Genomic DNA, 22,789 nt, shown 5'->3' on the forward strand with positions numbered 1-22,789 from the left:
TGATGAATTTGTGAGGAAATTTGAGAGGAAAAAAACAACTGATACTAAGCATCCGTTTCAGGGTACAGAAGGAATTCTCTCTTCCCTCTCCCCTACCACATACACGAGATACTGTATCTCTTCTGGATCATGCTGATAATGCGTACTACAGAGACATTTTCTGTTGTTATCACAGACTGTACAGTAATGCTATGCGAGCCTTCTCCAGCATTCCTCAATCCCTATAAACACCACAGGATTCCACACATTTAGTCTGCTTTATATCCTCTAATATAATTTATTGATTATTTGGAATGTAAGGGAGCATACTTAATTTAAAGAATGTTTAAGAGCATTCATATTTATAACACGTTTTGAAGATGAGCTATTTCATATAGGAGACCCATGCAAACAGAGACAAAGACTTATTTTTTCTTAGTTGCTCAGATTTCCCTCCCTCCTCCACCCCAAGGCTCTATTTCCCACTAGAAAGATTGGAGCATGCCCAGGACAAAGCCCCTATTAATATTCAAGCCCACTCCTATCCATGACCATGACAAGAGTTGATATTCTGCTGCAAAGGCAGCTGGCAGCTGAGACAACATAAATCTGATGCAAAATAGTCTTGTTTCTAGCCTGCAATCTGTTTCTGCTACTGATGTAGATATATATTTTAATATATAAGGAATGCGTCTTGTCCCTAAAGACTACAGGGAGCAAGAGGAAAGCTCCCCGGATTCCTGATAATGGTTTTTCTCTTTGCATCATCTTATGCTACCATTCATACAACCAAAAAAGTATGGCAATAGGAATAGTTACACCTGTAAAGTTAAGCATTTTACATTATAGCGTTTTGAAAAAGCATTCATTTTTTAAAGCAAATCTCTGTTTAAGCAAGTTAACATCCACATAACCTACTGCTCTTGCTCTTTAGAACAAGGTATTGGTCCTTTGTGATCCAGTCACTCTTTATGGATTAAGAAGTGCTTCTTTAAGGGCCCACAAGGAAGAGCCCTGAAATATAAGGAGGAATATACATTCCTATCTGGAGAAAGAATGGTACAAAAGCACAAAAGATGCTCTCTCTTCAAAGTTGGTTTGCTTACAACAGGATAGAAAACTAGAATGTTTAGGAGCAGCTGTCAAGTGACATATGGGATAAAAACTGTGGAAAAGAGGCCTCTGATATCTCAAGCAGTATGTGCTGGTGAAGCTGGACTGGAGCATTTGTATAGGTCAACTACTACATTCGCTGATGTCAGTGTAACTCATTGCAGCAAAGTAAGCTCTACTACGACATCTAGGAGAACAATTTCAAACTCATTACTGTACCTGCACATTTTCACTAAATTCAGACCCCTGCAGCTTCATTCTCTTCTTTATAGGGTCATATGGACATAAGCTTAGGCCATGAATACGCATTACTTTCTCTTCCCAGCTGTGCTGGGTGAGAAGGCTACAGCCCCACGATCTGCCAGCTTAGCTGGCTACTCTGTACCTCATTTCAGTCACAGTAAATGGGTCTACCAGAGAGCTTGTGTTAAATCTCTTTTTTTCTGAAGGGGTTTAGGCAGTGACAGCCAAAACTAGGAGCCAGAGCAGAACTGGAAGAAAACGTGTGCCCACATGTGAGCATTGAGTTTGGCCCTCTTCTGAATTTGGAACTCGCCCTGGCTGTTACCTCTTATTTCCTAATTGAATTTTGCCCAGGCACAACTAGAACTTAGAAGCATTGTTTCCCTTTCCAATTGCAAAGAGATTGATCAAGCACTAAGTAACATCCATTTGAAAGAATTTGATCAAATACTGTGTACCATCCATGAAATCATGATCCTTTATCAACTGACATGAAGGACAGGTAGAATATCTGTAAAGTCACATAGGAAAAAGATACCCATAAAAAAAATAGTATTTTATTATGTTCTAGTTAAGGAAAGACTTTTTTTCCCCCAAATGTTTCCTCTTACTCTGATTAAATCCATTAATTCACTGTAATGTGGATAGCACTTGAAGCTCCATTGATCAGTGCAATCATTGCCAACATTTTCACATTAACTTATATGCGTTTAGCATTATTCTTAATGTGATTTTTCAGATGTGCTTTCAGAGGACAAGTCATTACGAAGGATTTTATTATGCACAAACACATTATAATCATTTTTCAATATTCTCCATAATCTAATTAAACTGTCTAGAACAATGTCAGCTGTCATCAGGTATTTTGAAAACAAAAGTCAGACTCCAGATTTTTATCACATACAAAAATAATGCAAAATGGAATCAGTTTTTCTCCAAATATGCTAAGAATAGGAGTCTATTATTTATATTTTAGGTTGAGCACCAGAATAAAGATGCATGGGGGAATATTGGTAGGAATATCCAACAAGACTGAGTTTCGTGATCTTCATTTGCTATTGCCAGAGCATGTTCTCAGGAACCAGTAGAGCTAAGCATTGCAACAGATAATACCAAAGCGCCACTTGTTCTAAGGACTTCTTTACAGTGGCTGAGGAACACTTTTGCTTGTAAGCCAGCTGGAGCCCATCAGCATCCTGCAATAGGACAACTCCAGAATGATGTCCAGTGTCTGGCTACGTGATGGACAGGCAGTTAGGTAAGTCTGTGTCAAAGCAGTTGAGGAATACACGTATCTTTATACATACTTAATAGAGGTTTCCAGTTCACTTATTAGAGCACAGTTCATCCAGTATGGTAACTGCTATATGACAGTGAGCTAAGGCCAGCAATTTGGGATAAATCCACCCTTTGCTTATTAAGTACCATTACATTTTAATGATACTAGTTACCTAGTTAGGCAGATTTCTAGGCAATAGCCCAGGAGTTAACAGATGAAGTTCTGGGACGAAGAATTCTCACTGATAAACCTAAGACATTGGTGCTGTGCAGAGACAGTCTTGGGATAGTTCTTCATTGCCATCACTGTACATGAGATATGTTCGGTATGTGTTTTGTTCTGCAAGAAGAGCATTCCCTGTGTCATCCCATAGTCTGGAACCCCATGGGTAGTCTCTTTCCGATACAGATTTGTTTTAAATTAAAACCTTTCTTTTTTTTTTTTCTGAGTCATTCAATATATATTTAATCAGCTTTACATCATCACCGTATCTTGAAGTAATGAACATAAGGTTTTGGAGCTGCTGGCTAAAGACCTAAATGCCAGTGTGCTAATAGGAGAAAGGGTCTAGGCTGCAATTTCAATCAGTTCATTCTGGAGTTGTTACTCTGTGAACTGCTACCAGGCAGCCTCTGCTTGCCATATGTGTATTTCTGTTTACTTGTCTCTACCCATCTTACTACAGGTGACAGAAAGGCTTATCAAAGTGGAATAATTCTGTTGACTGCACCAGTTATGGTTAAAAGTAAAAAATAAAAAACAAAAAACACATTGGCTAGGACTCTGATTTGGGCAAAACTACTGACTCCATATAAACAGCTCGTGTGACCTTTGGTGCCAAGCCTCTGTCTCGACAGTATTTAAATATATAATTAATTCTAAATATGGGGAAAGTGTACCTCTATTCAGGAAAGCATCCCTTCCAGTAAGTCAGTCAGGCCTACTCTTTCTCTAAGATTAGACTACTAAAAAATATTACAGTAGATCTTCTTTCTTCCATCATAATGATAAGCATAAAATTTTCTGTATGCTATAAAAATATTGGTTACATATGCTAGGGCTTATATTGAGTTAGGACTCAAATAAGATTACTTCTTGCCCTAGAACGAGCACAAGGGCAAAAACGCAAAGTTTAGGACACATTAACTGCATACCAAGACACGGCATTATCATCCTCAATTTGTAAGAAAGACTGTTATTAAAGAAAATCATTAAGAATTATGGCATATAGTTGTAGAATCATAGAATAATTTAGGTCCAAAAGGACCTTTGGCAGTAATCTGCTCTAACCTCTTGCTCAAAGCAGGGACAACTTTGAAATTAGATCCAACGCTGAAGTTAGGACAAGATAGGGACTCGTCCAGACACCTTTTCTTTGTTTCCGAGGAAAGACATGGCCAGAAGGTCAAAAAAAGTGATTATTTCTGTCTACTCAGCACCAGTGAGACTGCATTGGAGTACTGTGTCTAGATGTGGACTCCCCAGTACAAAAAAGATATTGAAAAACTGGAGCCGGTCCAGCAGACAGCCACCAAGATGATGAGAAGGTGAGCCACATGATGTTTGAGGAGAGGCTGAGCAAGCTAGGTTTGTTCAGTCTGGAGAAGAGAAGGCTCAGGGAGGGCTCATTTTACTGCTGCCTTCAACTACCTACTGGTAAGTTTGGAGAAGACAAAGCCAGACTCTTCTTGGAAGTGCAGAGAAAGAAGATGAGACAATAAATGCAAGTTGTAGAAAGAGAAATTCTAATTTTGCACAAATAAAAAATCCCTCACAATAAGTGAGGCCAAGTCAAGTTGGCCCTGGTTTGAATCAGGGGCTGGATTACATGACCTCCAAAGATACCTTCCAAACTAACTTATTCTGTGATTCCATGATTCTATTTTTCATTGAAAGGAAACAAAAATGTTCATTCATATTCTAATATGAAGCTGATTATAATTGCCCCCTTGAAAAGACTATCTTTTGTTGGGATGGCATTGATTTATTCCTGCCTTACTGTGATGTCTTAAGGAGTCCACTCTACTTCCAATAGGAGAAGTGGTTTCTCCAATCAGTACCAACTGCTTTCCTTCAATACCAAATAAATCGGCACCAATTTCTGTCCTATCTAGTAGAGACTGTAGCTTTTTTTTGCCATTGGAAAATACTGTTCTTGCTAGATATTTCTTTCTCTACTACTGACTTCTTCATATAGCTTTGACACATAATAATAATTGCTGTCTTTCCTTGAAAATCCTGTACTAATTTATGTGTTTAGAGCTTCCTGGATGCAGCTTCCAAAAATAAAAGTTTATTTTATAAAAATGCAGCATAGGGATATACAATTTGTTTCAGTGTCACAGCCCTCTTTCAAATGTCACAGAGAACTCTCCATGAGTAACTTGTACCTATGTCAAGAGGATTTTCAGACACATTACAAGACACAAATGAGCCTTAAGCAATGCTCTTGTGAAACATATTGCATTTTTATTCATTTCTACACACCTTTAAAGCTCTGCTATATGGCACACTTAATTCATGGGCAACTGTCCCTGCTTCGGTTTCAACATACAAATACTCAGGTATTTATTGAACGAAACAACTTCATGTACCAATTACATCAGCCACCACAATTACACTCTTTTCAACACTTTGTGCTTTTCTCACCCTCCTATTTCGCTCCTCCTTCCTGTCCTTCTTCCCAGCCACCGTGCCTGCACCAGTTCTGTGCTCTTCCAGCACTAGCCCTGACACTAGATGCAAGGCTATTTAACTCACTGACACAGCAAAAAATGTTTCTCACCTCAGCTGGTTTTCTGCTGCTTTAGTGAGCTAGATGCACCTACCATGCAATCATCTTGAAAGCTCTGACTCTTGCTCAAGCAACAAGAACGAGGGAGGGAGTGGAGTAGAGTGACAGGTGGGAGAAGCCAGAACCTCCCTCTTTTGCCAGAGGTTAGATGGAATTCTGGGTCCAGCTGTTTCCTAAAACTACAGCCTCCACCTCAAAACTAAGGCCTAGCATGCTTTTTTTTTTTAATTTCCTCTCCAAAATAATTTCAATATTGTGTTATGATCTTGTTTCATTAAAGTCTAAAAAAACCTCAAAAGCACAGAGTAGGTTACATAACATATTTTACAAAACTAAATTTTCACATTACGCATTTACAGTTAAGTAAACATTAAGTGTCATTCTGAATATGAAGTATATCTGAAAAACAAGGTCACAAACATCAGTCACAAAAACACTCCTTCCATGCACTAAGACGAAGAGCCATTCCTTTTTCCCATTAGGATAAGATAGGGATTTTTAGAGCCACAGACTGCAAACACTCAGCAGACCAGCAGTAATGACCTCTGAATACACAAGGTAGTAGATCATTACAAGTTTGCTGCTAAAAAGGATCATCTAATGAATTTTTCCAGAGGAAGAAACAGACTGAGGAAGTGTTTTAATTATCTGCTATTAACACAGACTCAGATAAAGGTAACTAATACTTCCCATCTGCCAAAGGTACAAAGAATTCCTTGACTAAACTTGCTTTCCTACCTAAAATACTCCTTTACCATACCTTGCATACAGAAGACATATATCTGTTTTTCTCCAGATCCTTAACCCATTGTGGTGGTGGTAACTCATCAGTTCTTACTAACTAAGCAGAATGATAACATGTCAGCATCTACAGAGATGTTTTCAAATACATCCCTACCAAAAGCAGTGTTTGCATCACCAGCAACTGAATTGTTAATGTTAAATCAGTATTTAACAGGTGTTCCATACAGCAGTTCTAGCAATATTGGATTTCTGAAAGCAGCACATCTGATGTGTGCTAGGAATGCATAGCAAGTCCAGCAAGTTTGGGGCTGCCAGATATACAAAAAAAAAAAAAAAAAAATCAATAGACAACTGCCTAAAGCAGTAATCTATAACTGTAAGTGGCAGGGTTGGCTGGTGTCCTGGTCGGATTCATTTTGGATGAAACCTGAAATTAGCATCCTGGTTGTTTATAGTCTTTAAAGTTCAACAACCCAATTTACAAAAGTAGTATATTAACTACCCTGTGAAGGTATCAATCCAAGTATTGTTAGCAGTAAAATGACCTAAACTGATAGTGTAGACTCCCTAATGTTTTCAGGGTGATGAAATAATATGACTATGAAAATTAAATTGATATACATAACAGGACACAATCCTATATCATAAGCAAAAAAGTAACTTTGAAATCTAAAATGTCCTTAGTTTGATTTCAATTATACTGTGAAAATTGCGATCATATAAATCAGAATAAATGTACCTATGACATCTGAGATGGTGTAAACATTCTAGAAAATTACTAGTGAGAAAGCATTCAGGAAATAGATTATATGTTCATACACCTATTCAGAACTGCAGGGTTTTTTTCTATAGTCACTTCCTGAACGTACTTTAATTCTTATCCAGAGGCTTACAAAGCCATTTCCAATATCACAGGGTTCCAGCCACAATTCAGTACACAAAAAATCCTAACTACAAAGGGAGTTTACCAGTTACTTCAAAAATTTTCACCTTACTAAGATTTCATTCCCTGTTTCAAATCTTTGTCTTTGGACACACACAGATCTACAGGAATTGCTACATCTTTGAAACAGCTATGACACAACAGGATGATAGGTTAGAAAATCTGTAAACATGAGCTGTATAGAACTTGCAGTTAACAGTACTTAGCCTCTAGGAGCACAAAATAGTGGATGAGTCAGGTAAAGAAGATGAGATTTCATTTGGATTTTCAATATGATTACACATAATATACAATATTTGGCAAGGCAGCTACTTTTGTGTGGTGATAGGCTACAATTATTGAATGAAACAAAAGACAGATAGAGAGGGTTAAATCCAAGGCCATCATAAGCAGCAAACACCACAGGATTTCAAAGAATCCCTGTAGGAAACTGAATTCCTTGTTATCTAGCAGATCATTTATCCTGCATTTAAAGGCTTGCACAGAACAAAAGATCTGCCAAATCCTTTCGTTACGTGTTATGATGGTTACAGATACTCATTATTAAGAATGTGCACTGAATTGTCATAAAACACATGTTAACTTGATAGTAATAATTTCTGTTAAGACAGTCTAGTCTTATAAATTGGCTTTCAGAAATTTTCACAAGGCTGACTGGAGAGGGTCTAGAGAAGCATAAGAGGGAAGGAAGCCCAAACAAGAATTATTTTTAAGAAAACTGATTACCAGTAACTATCCAGCTATTTCATAATCAAATGCTAATATCTTCATTCTTTTATACACAAACTGTTTAGTGAGTCTACATTCAATCTCTTCATACAAATATGTCCAGCTGTCTAATCAATTTAAAATCAAAATAATGATATTAACTAGACAAGAGGTCCAGATATAAATAACTTTCATTATTAAAAGAAGTGTACATTTGACTTCATTTGAAATTAAAACTGCATGCATCTTAGTCATTGCAAGTCCTAAACCAAAACTCTTAACAATCACATAAGCTACAAATATTTTCTGTGAGAAAGTGTCACTGGACCAGAGCTATGGAACCACAAGCCGCTCAGAAATCTTCTATCTAGCCAAAGTGGTGCTCAAGGTAGTTCTCCTTATAAATAAGCATAGAGCACGACAGATCTTATTTTGCCTAATGAAAGAGACCATAAACTTTTTCAAACATACACCTTTTCAGGATGCCAGTGCAAACAGTAGGTAAAAGCCAGAGAAGAGTGTTGCCCTTTACTAAAGGAGCAGTTTTCTTTCAGCAAAGTTCTTTTGATGCAGTAAAGTTTCTTGCAATAAATTTCTATTAAATACAATCTCTCATTCAATATGACAAGAAAGAAAGGATTCCCTTATTCCTGTGTTGAAGCTGCAGCCAGAATTGTGCCTGTGGGCAGAGTGCTTATTCTTCAGAACCAGTAAGAATGGAGGCAGTATGAATGTGAAATCCCACCATGTAAAATCCCTCAGAAAGGACTGCAGGGAAACAGATAATTTTATGGACAAATCAGTAGTCTACCACTACCACCAATGCATATTCATAGATTAGAGAGAAGGGATATTGCCACATACGTTTTTTTCTTGATACAAAATTTTCTCCGGCAAAATAATGGCCATCACCAAAATCTTCTCGTCCCAGCTTTACGAATTTATAGAGTAGAATATAACAAGGCAGAGACGATCTCATCATATGCTGTACATCACATAGAATAATGGGCACCCAAATTTAGTTAGTTTTTATCATTCTGTATGAGTGACTGAACGACTGAAATGGCTAGATCTGCTTCCAGTATTTCTATCATGACATCAAATCTTCATATCACTTTGAAAAGCATTTGATGAAGTTCAAACAAGTATACTATGAGTAGGTGGACACTGAGGGAGCTGAGGAAGCTTTGAGATATCTCATTACTTCTACTGCTCATTAGTGGATAGGATATTTCCAACAGTTGGTGGTCTTCAAAGATTTTTTTTTCAAACAGAAGCAAAATGGATAATCAGGATCACATGGCTCACCTGCTCCCTTTGTCACTGAAACAAGCCTATACTGGCAGTTCAAAGCATGTCTGAATTTGCGTTTATCTTACAGAGGAACAGTCCATCACCACCAGCTAATGATCTTTTTTGCCCTAATGAATCTACCTTGAAAGCCAGGTCTGGGGACCCATGCTGTTCACAATTACTAAAAAATGAAAGCTGGACTAACTCTGCTGAGGACATTGATGGCAACTCTATCAGTTAAATGTCAGCTTCATGAACTAGTCATCAATTCAGACAATTCAACTTTACATTTGTGTCAAAGATGATGCATGCAGAAGTTTTTTCTGAATGCAGGAGTCTTGGATCTCTACTGTCATAGACCTCAATGGAGATCAGTAGCCACAAATGGCAGTTCTGAGTGCTTAAGGAAAGTGAAAAAAACACATAGCTGTTTCTGATAGCATAGATATGGTTAGGATAGCATAGACAGAAAGCTAGATGCTGGACTCCAAGCCTCAGTGCGAACCTCCTATGGGAAGTCATCACAATATGAAGCATGTTGTTATTCTTTCTGTTAGTTCTTCTCATAACACACGTGAATGATTGGAAAAACAAACAATATTTCTTTGTCGTTATATCTGTTCTAAAGCCAAAGTCTTGTTCCACTTGCAAAAGTCACAATCTTCTTTGAAATACTGAGACCTAATCCACCTAATATTTACAGTATGGTAGAAACACTCAGTTACCTCACAGCAGTAATTTCACATTTTCGTTTAACTAGAGTTAATTTATTTGTCTTCCCGTTCCTTCAGGACCACATTGGAGCTCTGTTCAGCCGTGCCTGTCCTGTCCTAGCCTGAAGACACGGCCACTGTTATGGCACTGTCCCTGCCATAACACAGTATTAGTGGAGCAGCCTCCAAGACATCTGCACAGCTGGAGAGTTCCCCTGAATGGAAAGAGATTCTCCACCAAAGCATTCAGGTGCCTTAATGCTTCCTCAGAGAGGAGGACCCCCAGCTTATATCTTACGTTCTCTAAGAAAATAAAACTACAAGCTCTCTCCGTCTTTCTTTTTCATTAACTAACATAAGACACACAGCTATATTTCAGCCTTGTGGCAATATCCATTAGTCAGAGCAGAAGATATCAAAAAAACAGCAGCTCCTTGACTCAGCACTCTGTGGAGGGTTTACCAAATAGCAATAATAAAAAATACCTCTGCTTTGCCATATTCAATATTGCTTACCTCCCTTTCTGTATCTGAAGTGCTTAATTTTAAGGATAGAATGTTATAAACACTAGCAGGTGTATATCAAACAAAGTGCAAATCTCTATAAACATGTCTGTTTTATTGACTAGTGTCAATTAAGGTAAAAAAACAATTAAAATCTCTACAAAAGTAAAATTATGTAAGTATGAGAGCAGATTTAAAAACAAAACACAGGGCTCAGGAAGGTATATTCACTTGTCAAAGCAAGTAAAGTATCAGATGAAAGGGACTCTAAGTCTGAATACGATTAAAGTCTTAATTTTTCCCCAAGAGCATAGACGTAGATTTGCTGAAGTCTGCATATTTAAAATACACAATGATACATATGAGATATTGAGTCATCACCAATTATTTTAAAAGAGCAAACTGTTTATTTATAAAGACGTTGTCATTTATAAAGAAACATAAGAAAGACTTACAGACAAAAAAGGATAAGTCTTCGGGTTTTGGAGGTTTATTTTTTTTTGAGGGGGGTACTTAATTTGCTTTATTTCATCTCCATTTCTCACTTTCTAAGTATCACATGTTTCCAACCTTACCTTTTTGGCTTTCCCTGGAGGAAGGAACAATTGTAGCTTTTAGAGTTTACTGTGACCTTTCATATACCCCAACAAGGTACTGAACCTTTAATGCAATATTCCTGGCTGTTAAACAGGTGAAACACAATCAGCATTATAACACAAACCAAAATCAAAGTTTCATATTTTCTCTTCTGCCTTGCAGCCGCTGAGTCAAACGTCACAAACGTCCATTTCTTTAGCTCTTTGCGTAAGGTAGGGCTCTAAACCACTGGTTGAAACATTCCTGAAAAGAATTAAGAGGAATGCTGTGTTCAGTTTTCATAAAGAAATGATGAACACAGGGCACACGCCTGCATTGAGCTTTAGCTTCTCAGTAATGGTAGCAGGTGAGGCGGATCAGGCTAGGGACAGCAGCGTTAGCCAGATTTCCAGCATTTCAGCCCTGTGTTACTGGGCATGTAGGAGAAATAAATGTCCATAGTACAGGGCTTTCCCTAGGCGGCCCCGCATGTAGTATACATCACAGGTCTAGCTGCATTGCTTTATTCTCTTCTCCTAAATAACTCATCTTCCATCACGAGACTTAGCTTTTTCCCCTAAAATTTCTCCTAAAATTTCCTTATCTGCATTCTCACCTGAATGCACGCAAGAACATCCAGACTGTATCAGACCAATGATCAGTCTAGCCCAATATCCTCTTTGACGGTGGCCAAGACCAACTCTAAGGGAGAAATCAGTAAAGCCAGGGGCTGACAGCAGGTGGTGGAACAGAGCTCCCCTGCTTCCAGGAATTTGTGGTTCTGAGGTTTCATAAGGTGCTCCTATTCTTGTATTCTTTGTATATCTTTGTATTTGGTAGGCTGCAAGAGATGTCCTCCCAGAGTTTGCCCAGCTTTTAGTATTCACATCCCATGGCACCTGCCTGAGGTCACGCATGTGCCAGGTTTAGTGGAGAGGTTATAATAAGGGAAATGTTTCTAAGGTCTCCTGCTCCTAGCGCTGAACTACTCCTCTTACTCACTGTAAAATGATGATCTTACAAAAGTTTTACAAAAGTTTGATCTTACAAAAGTGTAAAATGATGATCTTTTTACCATAATAAAGAAATGCAATAAATAATAAAGACAAGCTACAAAAGCTAGGTGAAATGCAATGATTTGCCAAAAGGGAAATAATTTCTGATAAGTAATATTCCACTCCACGAGCTTGTCTTGTAAAAACTTATTTTTGCTCTTATGATGCATCTATTGCATTTATTTCTCCCCTTACCATGAGACTCCACATTTGCTGTATACATTGGAAATGAAATTGATAATGCATGCTAAAAAAACAATCTTATCCTACTCCAGTCCTCAAATTTACTGTTTAGTAAATACGAGCAAGAATGGAGAAAGGTATTAGGAAGCCAAACTCAAAATTGCATGTTCAGAAAATAATATTGCCCATGTTAAGAAACAAACAATAAAGTGGTTTTGGGGATCAGTGAAGGTTTTGTCTAACAGTGCAATTCACAAGAGGATGTGCATTTGAAAAAAAGATAAATAGAAGGAAATTGCACAATCACTTGCCATACAAAGGAACAGAGTTCACCATAGTAAGGCTTAAGTTACTGATGTTATTCCTTCGTTGTGCTTATTTAATATAGACAAATTTACATTACAGAGGGACGATCAAAGAGGGGCAAAAGCTATAACTATGTGGTCCTTAGCCCCTAATGGAGTTTGTTCCACAGTTTTGGATTGACTCTTGAGAGAGCTCCATTTCGTCTAGAAGAAAAGCTAAGTGAATAATAAAGCAGATTTTCTACTCTGGTTGAAAGCTGGGTAGAAGGGTGGAATTCGTGCTTTATTTTGAGCCATAAATAGATTACAGTGATCTAAGCAAATACAGTATGACATAACAAGCCTGGTACATACATGGGTTCTCAGTGGGTGCAGGGTTGGACCTCTTGGATTTGCTATAATATAGATAGAATAATAGATAATATTCCAAGCACTATCCAACATAAATCATGCATCATTTCTATTGCTGAATGAATACTCCTTCCTCCTCAGCATTGCTTTTTATGAAAAGGTAACTGCTAGATAATCCAAACAGAAATAAGTGAATTTTTTCCCCATAACTATGAGGACCAGGAAAGAGAACTAAAATTCCCATAGCTACCTAATGATATGAGATTTGCTATACAAATTATACCAGTAGTAAAAATAAATTTTTGGATGCTTAGAAGCTTGGAAATTGTTACAGAAATGGCAAATCGAAAATGTGGGCTGTAGGTAAACCAACTTTCAGTATTTTTCTGATAATTACATGAAATCCAGCATATCAGATTAGATTCACAATCCCTACCTCTACCTTGTACTACCATGACCTCTTCCAACAAGTATGAAGCAAATGGATTAGATCTGCAGAGTAATTCTAAAAAAATTCCCTTCAGACTGATCTTCTTGTACTTTCTGGCAAAATTTAAGAAAATATTTTCCAATTAATTGAAAGTTATTTAGTTCTATCACCAATTACTCCTCAGTAAGCCTGGAGCCGACATACATTCTTTTTCCCAAGTGCCTTTAATTTTTTCTCTGCATGCACAGACATGCACTTAATTAAAACTTGCCATCACACTGGCAATAGCTAGATACACAAGGCACACCAAGGTGTACTTGGACTTTCTGCCAGAAAGCCAGCAGTGCTGATGCTTTCTTTCCTTTATTTATTTTAGTGTCAGCAAAATAGGTAATTTATAATCATACAAATACAGAGCCCAAAGCATATGACCACTCTCTGCAGCAATGCAACACAGACTCAGCCATTTAGTTGGTCCTATTCCCTCTGACTGGTTCACGTTGCTGAATGCAGGATCAGAACACATTTTACTAAGTATCTTCTGCAACACCATAATAAAATAAATCGCTAATATGGACATTTAAAAAGGTGTCAAGGACTACCATGAACAAATCCCACTAGCAGAAAACAGTATTTGTGAAGATAACTACTATCCACTGCTTTGAAAATTGAACCCTAGGGCTTTATACATCCAAGCAGGATGCAGGCATCACATTACAAAATGAGATTTTTTTAATCAGGATGTTGGGATTTTAGTTAGGAAATAAAAATACAGGGAGACAAGTACAATTCTATGATACACTATTATGATTGTAGGAAAGGATAAAAAAACATCTGAAGCAGAAGAAACATCTAAGAAATCATGCAATTGCCAGAAGCATTTGAAAAAGTCTGCAGAACACCACAATAGTGTTACATTGTACAAGTTCTGCTTAGGAAGACTATTGGAAGGTTTCAGACGGATATCTAGCAAGTTTATAGCTTATACCTTGAGAAAAAACATACTTTTGACCACCAATGTAGCCATTTCTACATGTGAGAGACATAGCAGAGTCTAGATAATGCCACTGTTAGTCACTGATCATCATATGTGTACATTTCACATTTAAATTGAAATTAAATTGGCGTTTTAAATTCAGATTAAGTTTCATGTGTGACAACACTGATAATCTTCTAATCTAATTCTGTTTCTTGAAAATGAGATAAATCTTACAAAGTTATTTTTACAGCTAAAATCCACTAGGAACAGTTTTATTAAGACTGGAAACACATCGACATGTGGAAATATCTTCAGGGCACTGAGGTCCAAGTTCAGCACAAAATTTGAGCATGAGTAAAAAGGTCATCCTTATTTGGGAAATATGTTCATGCTTTCCTATGCAAGAAGAAATAACTGAAACGTGGAATGAGTACTTTCACTTTCAACTAATTTTATTGCACCACAGGGTAGGCCTTCAATCTTGCCTTAACATGTTTTTCTCCAAACTGCAATTCTTGCAAGGAAAAAACAAACTTTTCCCCCATCATACACACACTTGGTAAAGGATACAGCCATGGTATTAAACAGTCTACATATATGTATGCATCAATCGCAAAGGTAGTATATAATGGCAAAATCTTAGTCCTATTAAGCTTGTCACAAACAAGACCACGATTTAATCCTAAAATACCAATACGTCAGTAAAAAATACACACACAAGCAGAGAATCGTATGCTACTGTTCACGTGCAAAATGACCCATGTGTTTCTTTCACAAAAATTCCATTAAAGCATCAAAAAACCTTCAGATGACTCTGCATAATTGTTTTAGGAGGGCAAGGATGTCCACTCACTCCAGCAGCATCAGAAACATGATCGAAAACCACTGATTTGGCCAGGAGATTATGGTCACTGATAACATGTCACTGAAGTTATGAAGCATTTGTTAGAAACTTAAGGTGAAATTCTGACTCGTAAAGAGAAGACCTCCACTGACTTCAGAAATGCTCCAATTCAAAGAAAAACAAAAAATGAAAAACTATCCAGTTACTGAGATGCTAGACCCACTTTGTAATTTCAAGTGCCAGCCACTTTTGAAGCTTCAACTAGTACTAAAGTTTATTATTTAAGTGCAAGTGCAATCCTGTAATCTGCAGGAAATAATTAGACCCTCTTTCAGAAACTCCATGACATAGCAAAGAAACACAATAGGAGAAGTAAATAATTCTGAATATTACGGCTACAGCATAAAGTTGATGTAGAAATGGAGGAAGTGACTTTCTCTGACAAAATGATTTGAACATACATGCCAGTTAGGTTGTTTAACTCATGAAACCCATGCCTTTGAAAGGCTCCACATAAGGCAGGGGGAGCCTTCCTGCAAAATAGTCCTCTTCTTCAAAAAATAATTGAGAAAAAGTTGATCACTTCAGATTAATTTAAACAGAAAATTAAACTTTTTATGTTTTTATTTGTATAAACATAGATTATATTTAAATATTCATATGTATTACTGATGCAGTTGCTTAACAGAAATTTAAAAAAAACTGCTGGCTTTTTCTGTTATTTTATTTGCATGTATAGGAAGCAAAAGCTTTACTTAGATGGACTGGTAAATTAAGAATACATATTTTCTATATTTTGTTGTACAATTGTAACTTGCAATCACATTACTGGGGCTTAAGCCTTTGGGTTCGAAGTATGAACACTGGGATTTTTACAGTTATCTCCTGTAAGTTCTTCAGCGTACTTTTTGTGGATCCATGGCATATCAAATTGTTGACATCCTCTTACTTTATTAGTTTAATATTGCCACTTTGGGTCTTAGTTTCATTATTATCAGATGCAGAAAGATCAAAACTTTCTGTAATCTCACCCTTCCCTCCAGTAGGAGATGTGATAAGAGAAGTAAGACTCAAGGAACGTAACAGAACAAGTTTTCAAGAACTGCATGTTTAAGGTAGCTACTACATTACAGAGGGTGAGTACAGAGTCCTGGACCAACTTGGCCCCAAGGGGGTCGGGAAGATTTTAGGTGAACTGAATCCAAGGAGGTTAACTGAGTGCAAGAGGAAGAAGATGCACAGCAGGCGTGCAGATACGGTACAGACAGAAAGTAGGAAACTGAGTGAGAAAAGATCAGAGAAAGTAGAATGTGTGGCAAAGATCAGATCAAATGAAAAAATCCTTTTCATGAGAGGAAAACTAAGCAGACAGATAGATACATGACTTGAGAAGAGAAACACTGAATAAACATAAATGGTCCATCCACAGGAAAGTTCTGCTGTATGGATAAGATCTGAAGTTACAAATATACAAAGCTGTCAAGAAACGCAGAGAACTTGGCCCCTTGCATCCTGGATCAATTAGCACTGAGAGAGTGCGAACATTTAGAGAGAAGAAGAAAGATCTTCCCCTGCTGCTAACTGATGTCAGCAAGCGATCACTCATAATCATGTCCATGCACTATGCTCCATCTCCTCTTCTTGCTTTCCTACAGCTAGAACAAATGCTGTTGAGAGAAGTGTTGGGTTATGAGAAGACAGAGTCACACTCCATGTTAGAAGGATGCAAAAGAGAGACTGAGGATGAACTGAAGGCTTAGGTTACCCCATGTTATGAGTTATGCGGTCTGTTACTACATCTGGGCTCTCCTTAAGCATGACACAGGCTAGATAATATGACCAGATGTGCAGAAGAGAAACAAACCTTCAAAACCAAGAGATAGTCAGTATAGGATGTCTCACATTCTGTTGCCTTATATACATCTTTATGCTACATTGTGTCTATTCTTGTTAAATTAGAAAGAAAGTCCCACAGCTACCATAACATTTTGCATTATTCAGCCTGCAGGCCCAGAAGTAATAAAATATCAGAAGATATTTGAGGTTCATATTTGGGAAATGGTAGTAAACTTGAAAAGAGTCCATGTCAATAGATACTATTTTGCAATTCACTACTGTAACAAAGTTCAGTAATAACAAAGTTAATTGCATAATAGAGTAGAAGAGACAAAGCATGTTATAGCTCTATTCAAGTAGTGTCACTTTCTATTGAAAAGCAGAAGAAAGGGCAAAGTGAGCACCACGTGAATTTAGGCCAAACTAGATAATTATTTTGGTAACTTAAAAAAAAAAGGAAAAAAAGAATTGTCTATGTCACATGGTCTTAGTCTTCAGTAATAGAACAGAGTTTGCTGGACATCTATTGGCCATGCTTTGGAATCTGGCAGAGGTATCAGAATATAATACAGGAATGATCCAGGCCTAATGCCAATAAAGATATGAATAGAAATTTAGAAACCATGTGAAATCATAGCCTTTCTGCAGCTCATCTTTGGACAGGGCAGAATAATTAGCTGTACAGCCAAAGGGAAAGAAGCAAAAGAAGCAACTAGGCTTATATTATCTTGAACACCCTATAGTATGTTTATACAAGGAACTCATAAAGAAACATTATTTCCTTGATTTTCTAATCAGAAAATCAGACATAAGAATAGGAAATCAGTGACTGAGAATGACTAAAAAGCTGATGTTTCTTTCCAAAGCTCTTCATCCTCCCTCCAACCAGTCACATTACTTGCCCAGTTCAGCTACTAAGATCATAAATCTGCCAATATACGTACACTTAGGAAGAAAGGTTCATTTTTCTACTTATCATAGGACTCAAATTGCTCCTGAAGGACCTAGTCTAAGAAAATTTACAATAACTTTCTTGAATGGCTGATCACAATATGATTTGGAAAGAAAAATATCTGCCTCCAGGAATGACTGCTATATTATGCAGCATTTGGACCATTTGCCAAGGGGCTCTCAGTGCTGCAGTTCATACAAACTGGGCTGTCCATCATGAAGCACCAAACCGGCCATCAACACCTAGTGGGAGCTGCCTGTGGCATTAACTGTCAGCCACCTCAGGGTAAAGTCATCCCCTGCAAATAAAAAGCTTTTCACAAAGAAGATCTCAACAAAAACAAACCCTCACTTCACATCAGGGTGATCAGCGTGCCTGGAGATTAGCATCCTTCCCTCTTCTTGTTCATTTTGTTCTATCTTTTCTTTGGAAAGGAAATACATAGCTTGAGTTTCATCTAAATGACACTAGCCTTCAACAATCTACATACTGACAACAGGCTCTAGCTCCTCCCTTCACTCTATGGACTTCTTTGAGCTTCAGATCAATGGAGCTGGGGGGAAGGAAGAGGACACAGAAGACACGCAGTCATGGCAAGACACAACTCAGCCAGAGCTTGGTATGCCAGCTAACTTCTAATTAGCCAGAAATATCAGTGGGGCTTTGGGTGCTTCACAGTACAGAAGTGGTATCCTCTGCCATCAGCCCAATTCAAGCATATGCCAAGTTGTAAACTTCTTGAAATGGAGGAAAATGGATGCAGCTCCAGAAATTGAGCCATATCACATATATGCTTGAGCAAAGGTACTCATACCTCTCAATTCGCATTTCTCACAATTTCTTCCTTCAATCTGCTCAACTTATTTAGGGACAAAATAGTTGGGCATGGTGTGTTAGATTTGTCATGTAGGCCATCACTTGAAGTGCTTGATATAAGCTAGGCAAGAAACAGAGAACTGAGCGTGCCATCCAGGAGAAATACTCTCCAGCACATAGAAATAATTTAATTGACTTACTTATACAATGTAAGGTTTCAAACTAAAGAAAGTATATAAGCAAAGGTTAGAGTACCCCTGAACATCACAATGCCAGTGTTAGATAAACAGTCAGCCACAGTCTACTGGAAATCCTGAGGAAGTGCTAATTTGGGGCCTGACTTTATCTATTTGCAGAGCAAATTCCATTCTGCCCCACAAAAAGTAGGTTCCTACAAAGTAAAAATGCCTTTCTAGAGCCGCTTACATAATTTTCCCTTCCACAGGAGAAGAATGCTATCGGCAATTGCTCCCTCAAGACTGAAATGAGTACGCAACATGAATAATGCATCACACCAGAAACACATTGGTATACATATTGACCTTTGCTATTTCCATGCTGATGTCTACTGTAGATTCAATTAACTGAAGAAAAATTAACATGGTAGAGAAAAGGATGAGAGCAGAATAAAAGACAACACAGGGAAAACACAATAGTTGATTATTTAAAAGCATGGGATCAGCTCTCAACTTGAAATAAAGAGAAATTCACCTCTTTGTAAGCAGTGTCAGTTCAAGTTGACAACGCAGCTTCTTATAAAGCAATTGAGAAATTATTTTCCACACTTACATGCTAATTTTGTCGTAACTGTTCTGATAGGACAGTTACTTTTATCAGTTTCATTACTCCATCAGTTTAACAGGGTTTATCTGCTAAATACAAACTTTGCATGTAAAATTTTAAAAAAGGTAAAAATAAAAAAAGGACCTGAGACACTATACACCTGGTAGCTTCTGACAATCTAGAGACAAGAGATAATTTAATCTTGGAGTTAGAGTGCTGTGATTTTGTTAAATGTTATGTGGCTATTATAACTGGCAATGTATTATTAGAACTAATTCAAAATTCATTTTAGAAAAAAATAGACCTTCTATCTTCTTTTTCTATAGAAAAAAGCTTTCTTCCTCATGATATTTTCATGTAAATACAATAATTCTTTTTATGAAGAGAATTAACATTTCAAATCAAGATTTTCAAAGATTCTCACTGGCCTTAGCTAATCTATTTGTAGAGCTTATAACCTTTAAAAATGATCAATTGAAAGATTTTGATATTCACAATTAACAATCATCTGTGAAAATTAAATTCAAAATGCTCTGTGCTTGTGAGAATGGAATAACAGACAAGCAGACAATCCCTGCCTAATTAAAATATAGTACCAGTCTCAAGATTACATGATGTATTTTCTCACTTTACATATAGGAGACTACTGTATGGAAGTCCACTCTGCTTCTTTCCCTCCTAGAAGCAGGAAACCCTTTATTTGTCATATGTTGTTCAGAGCAGTCTGAATAAAATGAGGAATAGCAAAACATAACAATTAAAAGCTGAAAATAGCTATATTTTCTCTTTCCAATACAGAGGAGCAGCAGAGAACTTCTGTTCCCCAGATATACCTTTTTTCATAACAACTCTTGTTTGCAGACGTGCAAGAGAATTTTACATTTTTTGAAAAATTCCATATGAGGAATTTCCATCTCCATAGTAACCAGAATTCAATCTAGGAGAAAAAGGCTTTACAGAATCAATTTCCAAGGCTACTAAAAGAAATCTATCAGACACAACTCTACTTTTTGTCATTGTTTTTATAAGGCTGAGAAAAGACAAACAGACCATCCTGAGAGGAAGAAATCAACCTAGATGGAGTTCTTTTGGGCTAATATTAAATTGTAGCAAAAATAGTTAACCTAACTCAACTATAATACAATTTATTCCATTTAGCAGAATGCCTTTGGTTAACTTGAGTGTTAATATTCTACAGAGGCGATCAATTAAAAGGAGAAATCTTCAAACACAAAGATTGTAATTCCCTCACTATACCCTCAGCAACAGTAATCTTAAACTCGTTCATATTGCCAAAATAACATATTCTGTATTTACCCAAAGATAAGACCAAAGTTTCCTTCCTCTGAAAAATTACTCTAAAAATGTACCTCATTTGAGCATTTATATTTGAATATGATGGTATTCAAGGTAAGGTGAATCAGACGCCAGTACCAGTTCAGACAGACACAGAATACCACACCGAATTTGTTCCAGTGCAAGGTAGCAGTTTGCACACTTGCAGGCCCTCAAGGGAAGCAGACGTCTCAGTCAGTCCATAGGTCACACCCTGAGTGAGAAGGGGCTACAGCTCACGTTGACGCGTTGCAAAACTGGTGTGGAAGCTGATGCCTTAGAAAACCTAGCTGCTTCTTGTTATTAATTCTATTGCCACCACGGATTCCTGCAGGCATGTAAGATGCTCCCTCAGAGAGGTGCCCCTCCAGACAGCTAGTCTCCCCTCTCTGCCGAAATTCAGAAAAGGTGAGCTATTGCTACAAGCGCAACATTAAAGGTTGCCTCTGCACAGGCCAAAAGTTTCGTAAGCTCCCATGCTACCAGGACATATGTGTTGAAGTCTTTGACTAGTGCGGATGGGAATAAGCTTGTACTAAAAAACTAAATGCCTGTCAACAAGCATAAAAATTAGCGAGTTAACAAAGAGGAAGAATGGTCTACAGTATCTTAATTTTGTGGAGAAATCAGAATCTCCTGTTCAAGTCCCATAGGTACAGAAGCACATGACCGATTATCACTTGATAACTGGTAAGCTGACTCAGTGTGATGCGATGGCTTGTACAATATATCCACCTCGTGTATATTTGTGCACATTTAGAACAAATAAAGTTTTCAGATTAGGGTCATAACAGCTATACGGTTTTTTGGAGATGAAAGCGTAACAAAAGAGATGAAAACTGACCTCTTAGTGCCAAACATGATGGTGGAGTGGTTTGCTTCACATTTATGAATATAGTGATCTGCACAGGCTGTTTTTGTTGACCTAGATGAGAAGAAAGAGAGCGATTTTTAGACTAAGTAACTGAGGATCTTGATGATAATATACCAAACAATAAGTATGTTAGTAAGCATCTTCCAATGCCACTTCAGAGAAAATCTAGCAGTGTTACATATAAATATAAATATAAAGATACACAGGGTTAACAAATCTAAGACCAACTCCTACTGGTAGAGGTTAAACCTGAAGCTGTTAGGCAGATATTCAACAAAAGACTTAAGTATAGTGCTATCTGGTAGAGCAACATCTAAAAGCCCCTGTTTCTGAAAGGGAAATTTATGTGCTTGTGTGAAGTACTCATAGCACCTAAGCAGGATCCTCTTGAATTGCCCTTCTGAACATAGCTACATAAATTTAAATCTAAATTACATTTTGGTGTTTAAACACTTTGTTGAATGACTACCTTAGTAAATAAACATTACTCCAGAAAGAAATCATTAATATCACTCAGAAATTTCCTGGATTGGGCCTACTGAGTATGGACCTAAAAAAATATTATTTGAACAAAAAGTAATTTCAATGTTATTATTAAAATAAAAATATGAAAGTACTATAGAATAATACAATAATTTAAATTGAAAGGAACTGCCTAGTCCAACTTTCAAGCTCAAAGTAGGTCTAAGTAGATCAGGTTGCTCAGGGACATGTCCAGTGGAGTCCTGAACACCTCCAAGAATGGAGATTCCAAATCTTCGGAAGCCAGTTCCAGCATTTGAGCACTGTCATGGTGAAACCATTTTTTCCCAATATCTAATCAGAATTTCCCATGTTACAACACGTGTCCATCGACTCTTATTCTACTGAGAGCAGCCTCGCAATGGCATCAACCAGCTTCTTCAACACCCTCCAGTGCATCCCATCTGGTCCCAGGTGTGTTCATGTGGGTTAAGCGATCCCTAACTCTAACTTCCTCTACTGTCAGTAGTGCTTTACTTCCACAGACTCTGCCAGCAGGCCCAGGGACCTGGCAGGCCTGAGGACAAGCCCTTCCAGTGAAAACTGAGACAAAAAAGGCATTGAGCAGTTCAGCCTTTTTTCCTTTTTTCCTTGTTGCTTGTCACTAGGTCCCCTGCCACACTGAGCAATGGGCCC

The 22,789-nt window shown here is 37.5% G+C and overlaps 1 protein-coding gene across 11 annotated transcripts in view; it reads right to left on the reverse strand.

Annotated features, from left to right (window-relative positions):
* Nucleotides 1–22,789, reverse strand: part of OXR1 (oxidation resistance 1) — a 282,934-nt gene that overhangs the window by 219,691 nt on the left and 40,454 nt on the right. For all 11 annotated transcript variants that reach the window (XM_068932814.1, XM_068932821.1, XM_068932818.1 and 8 more), the window contains one exon: nt 21,602–21,682. In XM_068932814.1, the coding sequence (XP_068788915.1) occupies nt 21,602–21,682 (81 nt within the window). The remainder of the gene's footprint in view (nt 1–21,601; nt 21,683–22,789) is intronic.

The sequence above is a fragment of the Struthio camelus genome, chromosome 2, assembly GCF_040807025.1.
Source record: "Struthio camelus isolate bStrCam1 chromosome 2, bStrCam1.hap1, whole genome shotgun sequence".
Taxonomy (NCBI): Eukaryota; Metazoa; Chordata; class Aves; order Struthioniformes; family Struthionidae; genus Struthio; species Struthio camelus.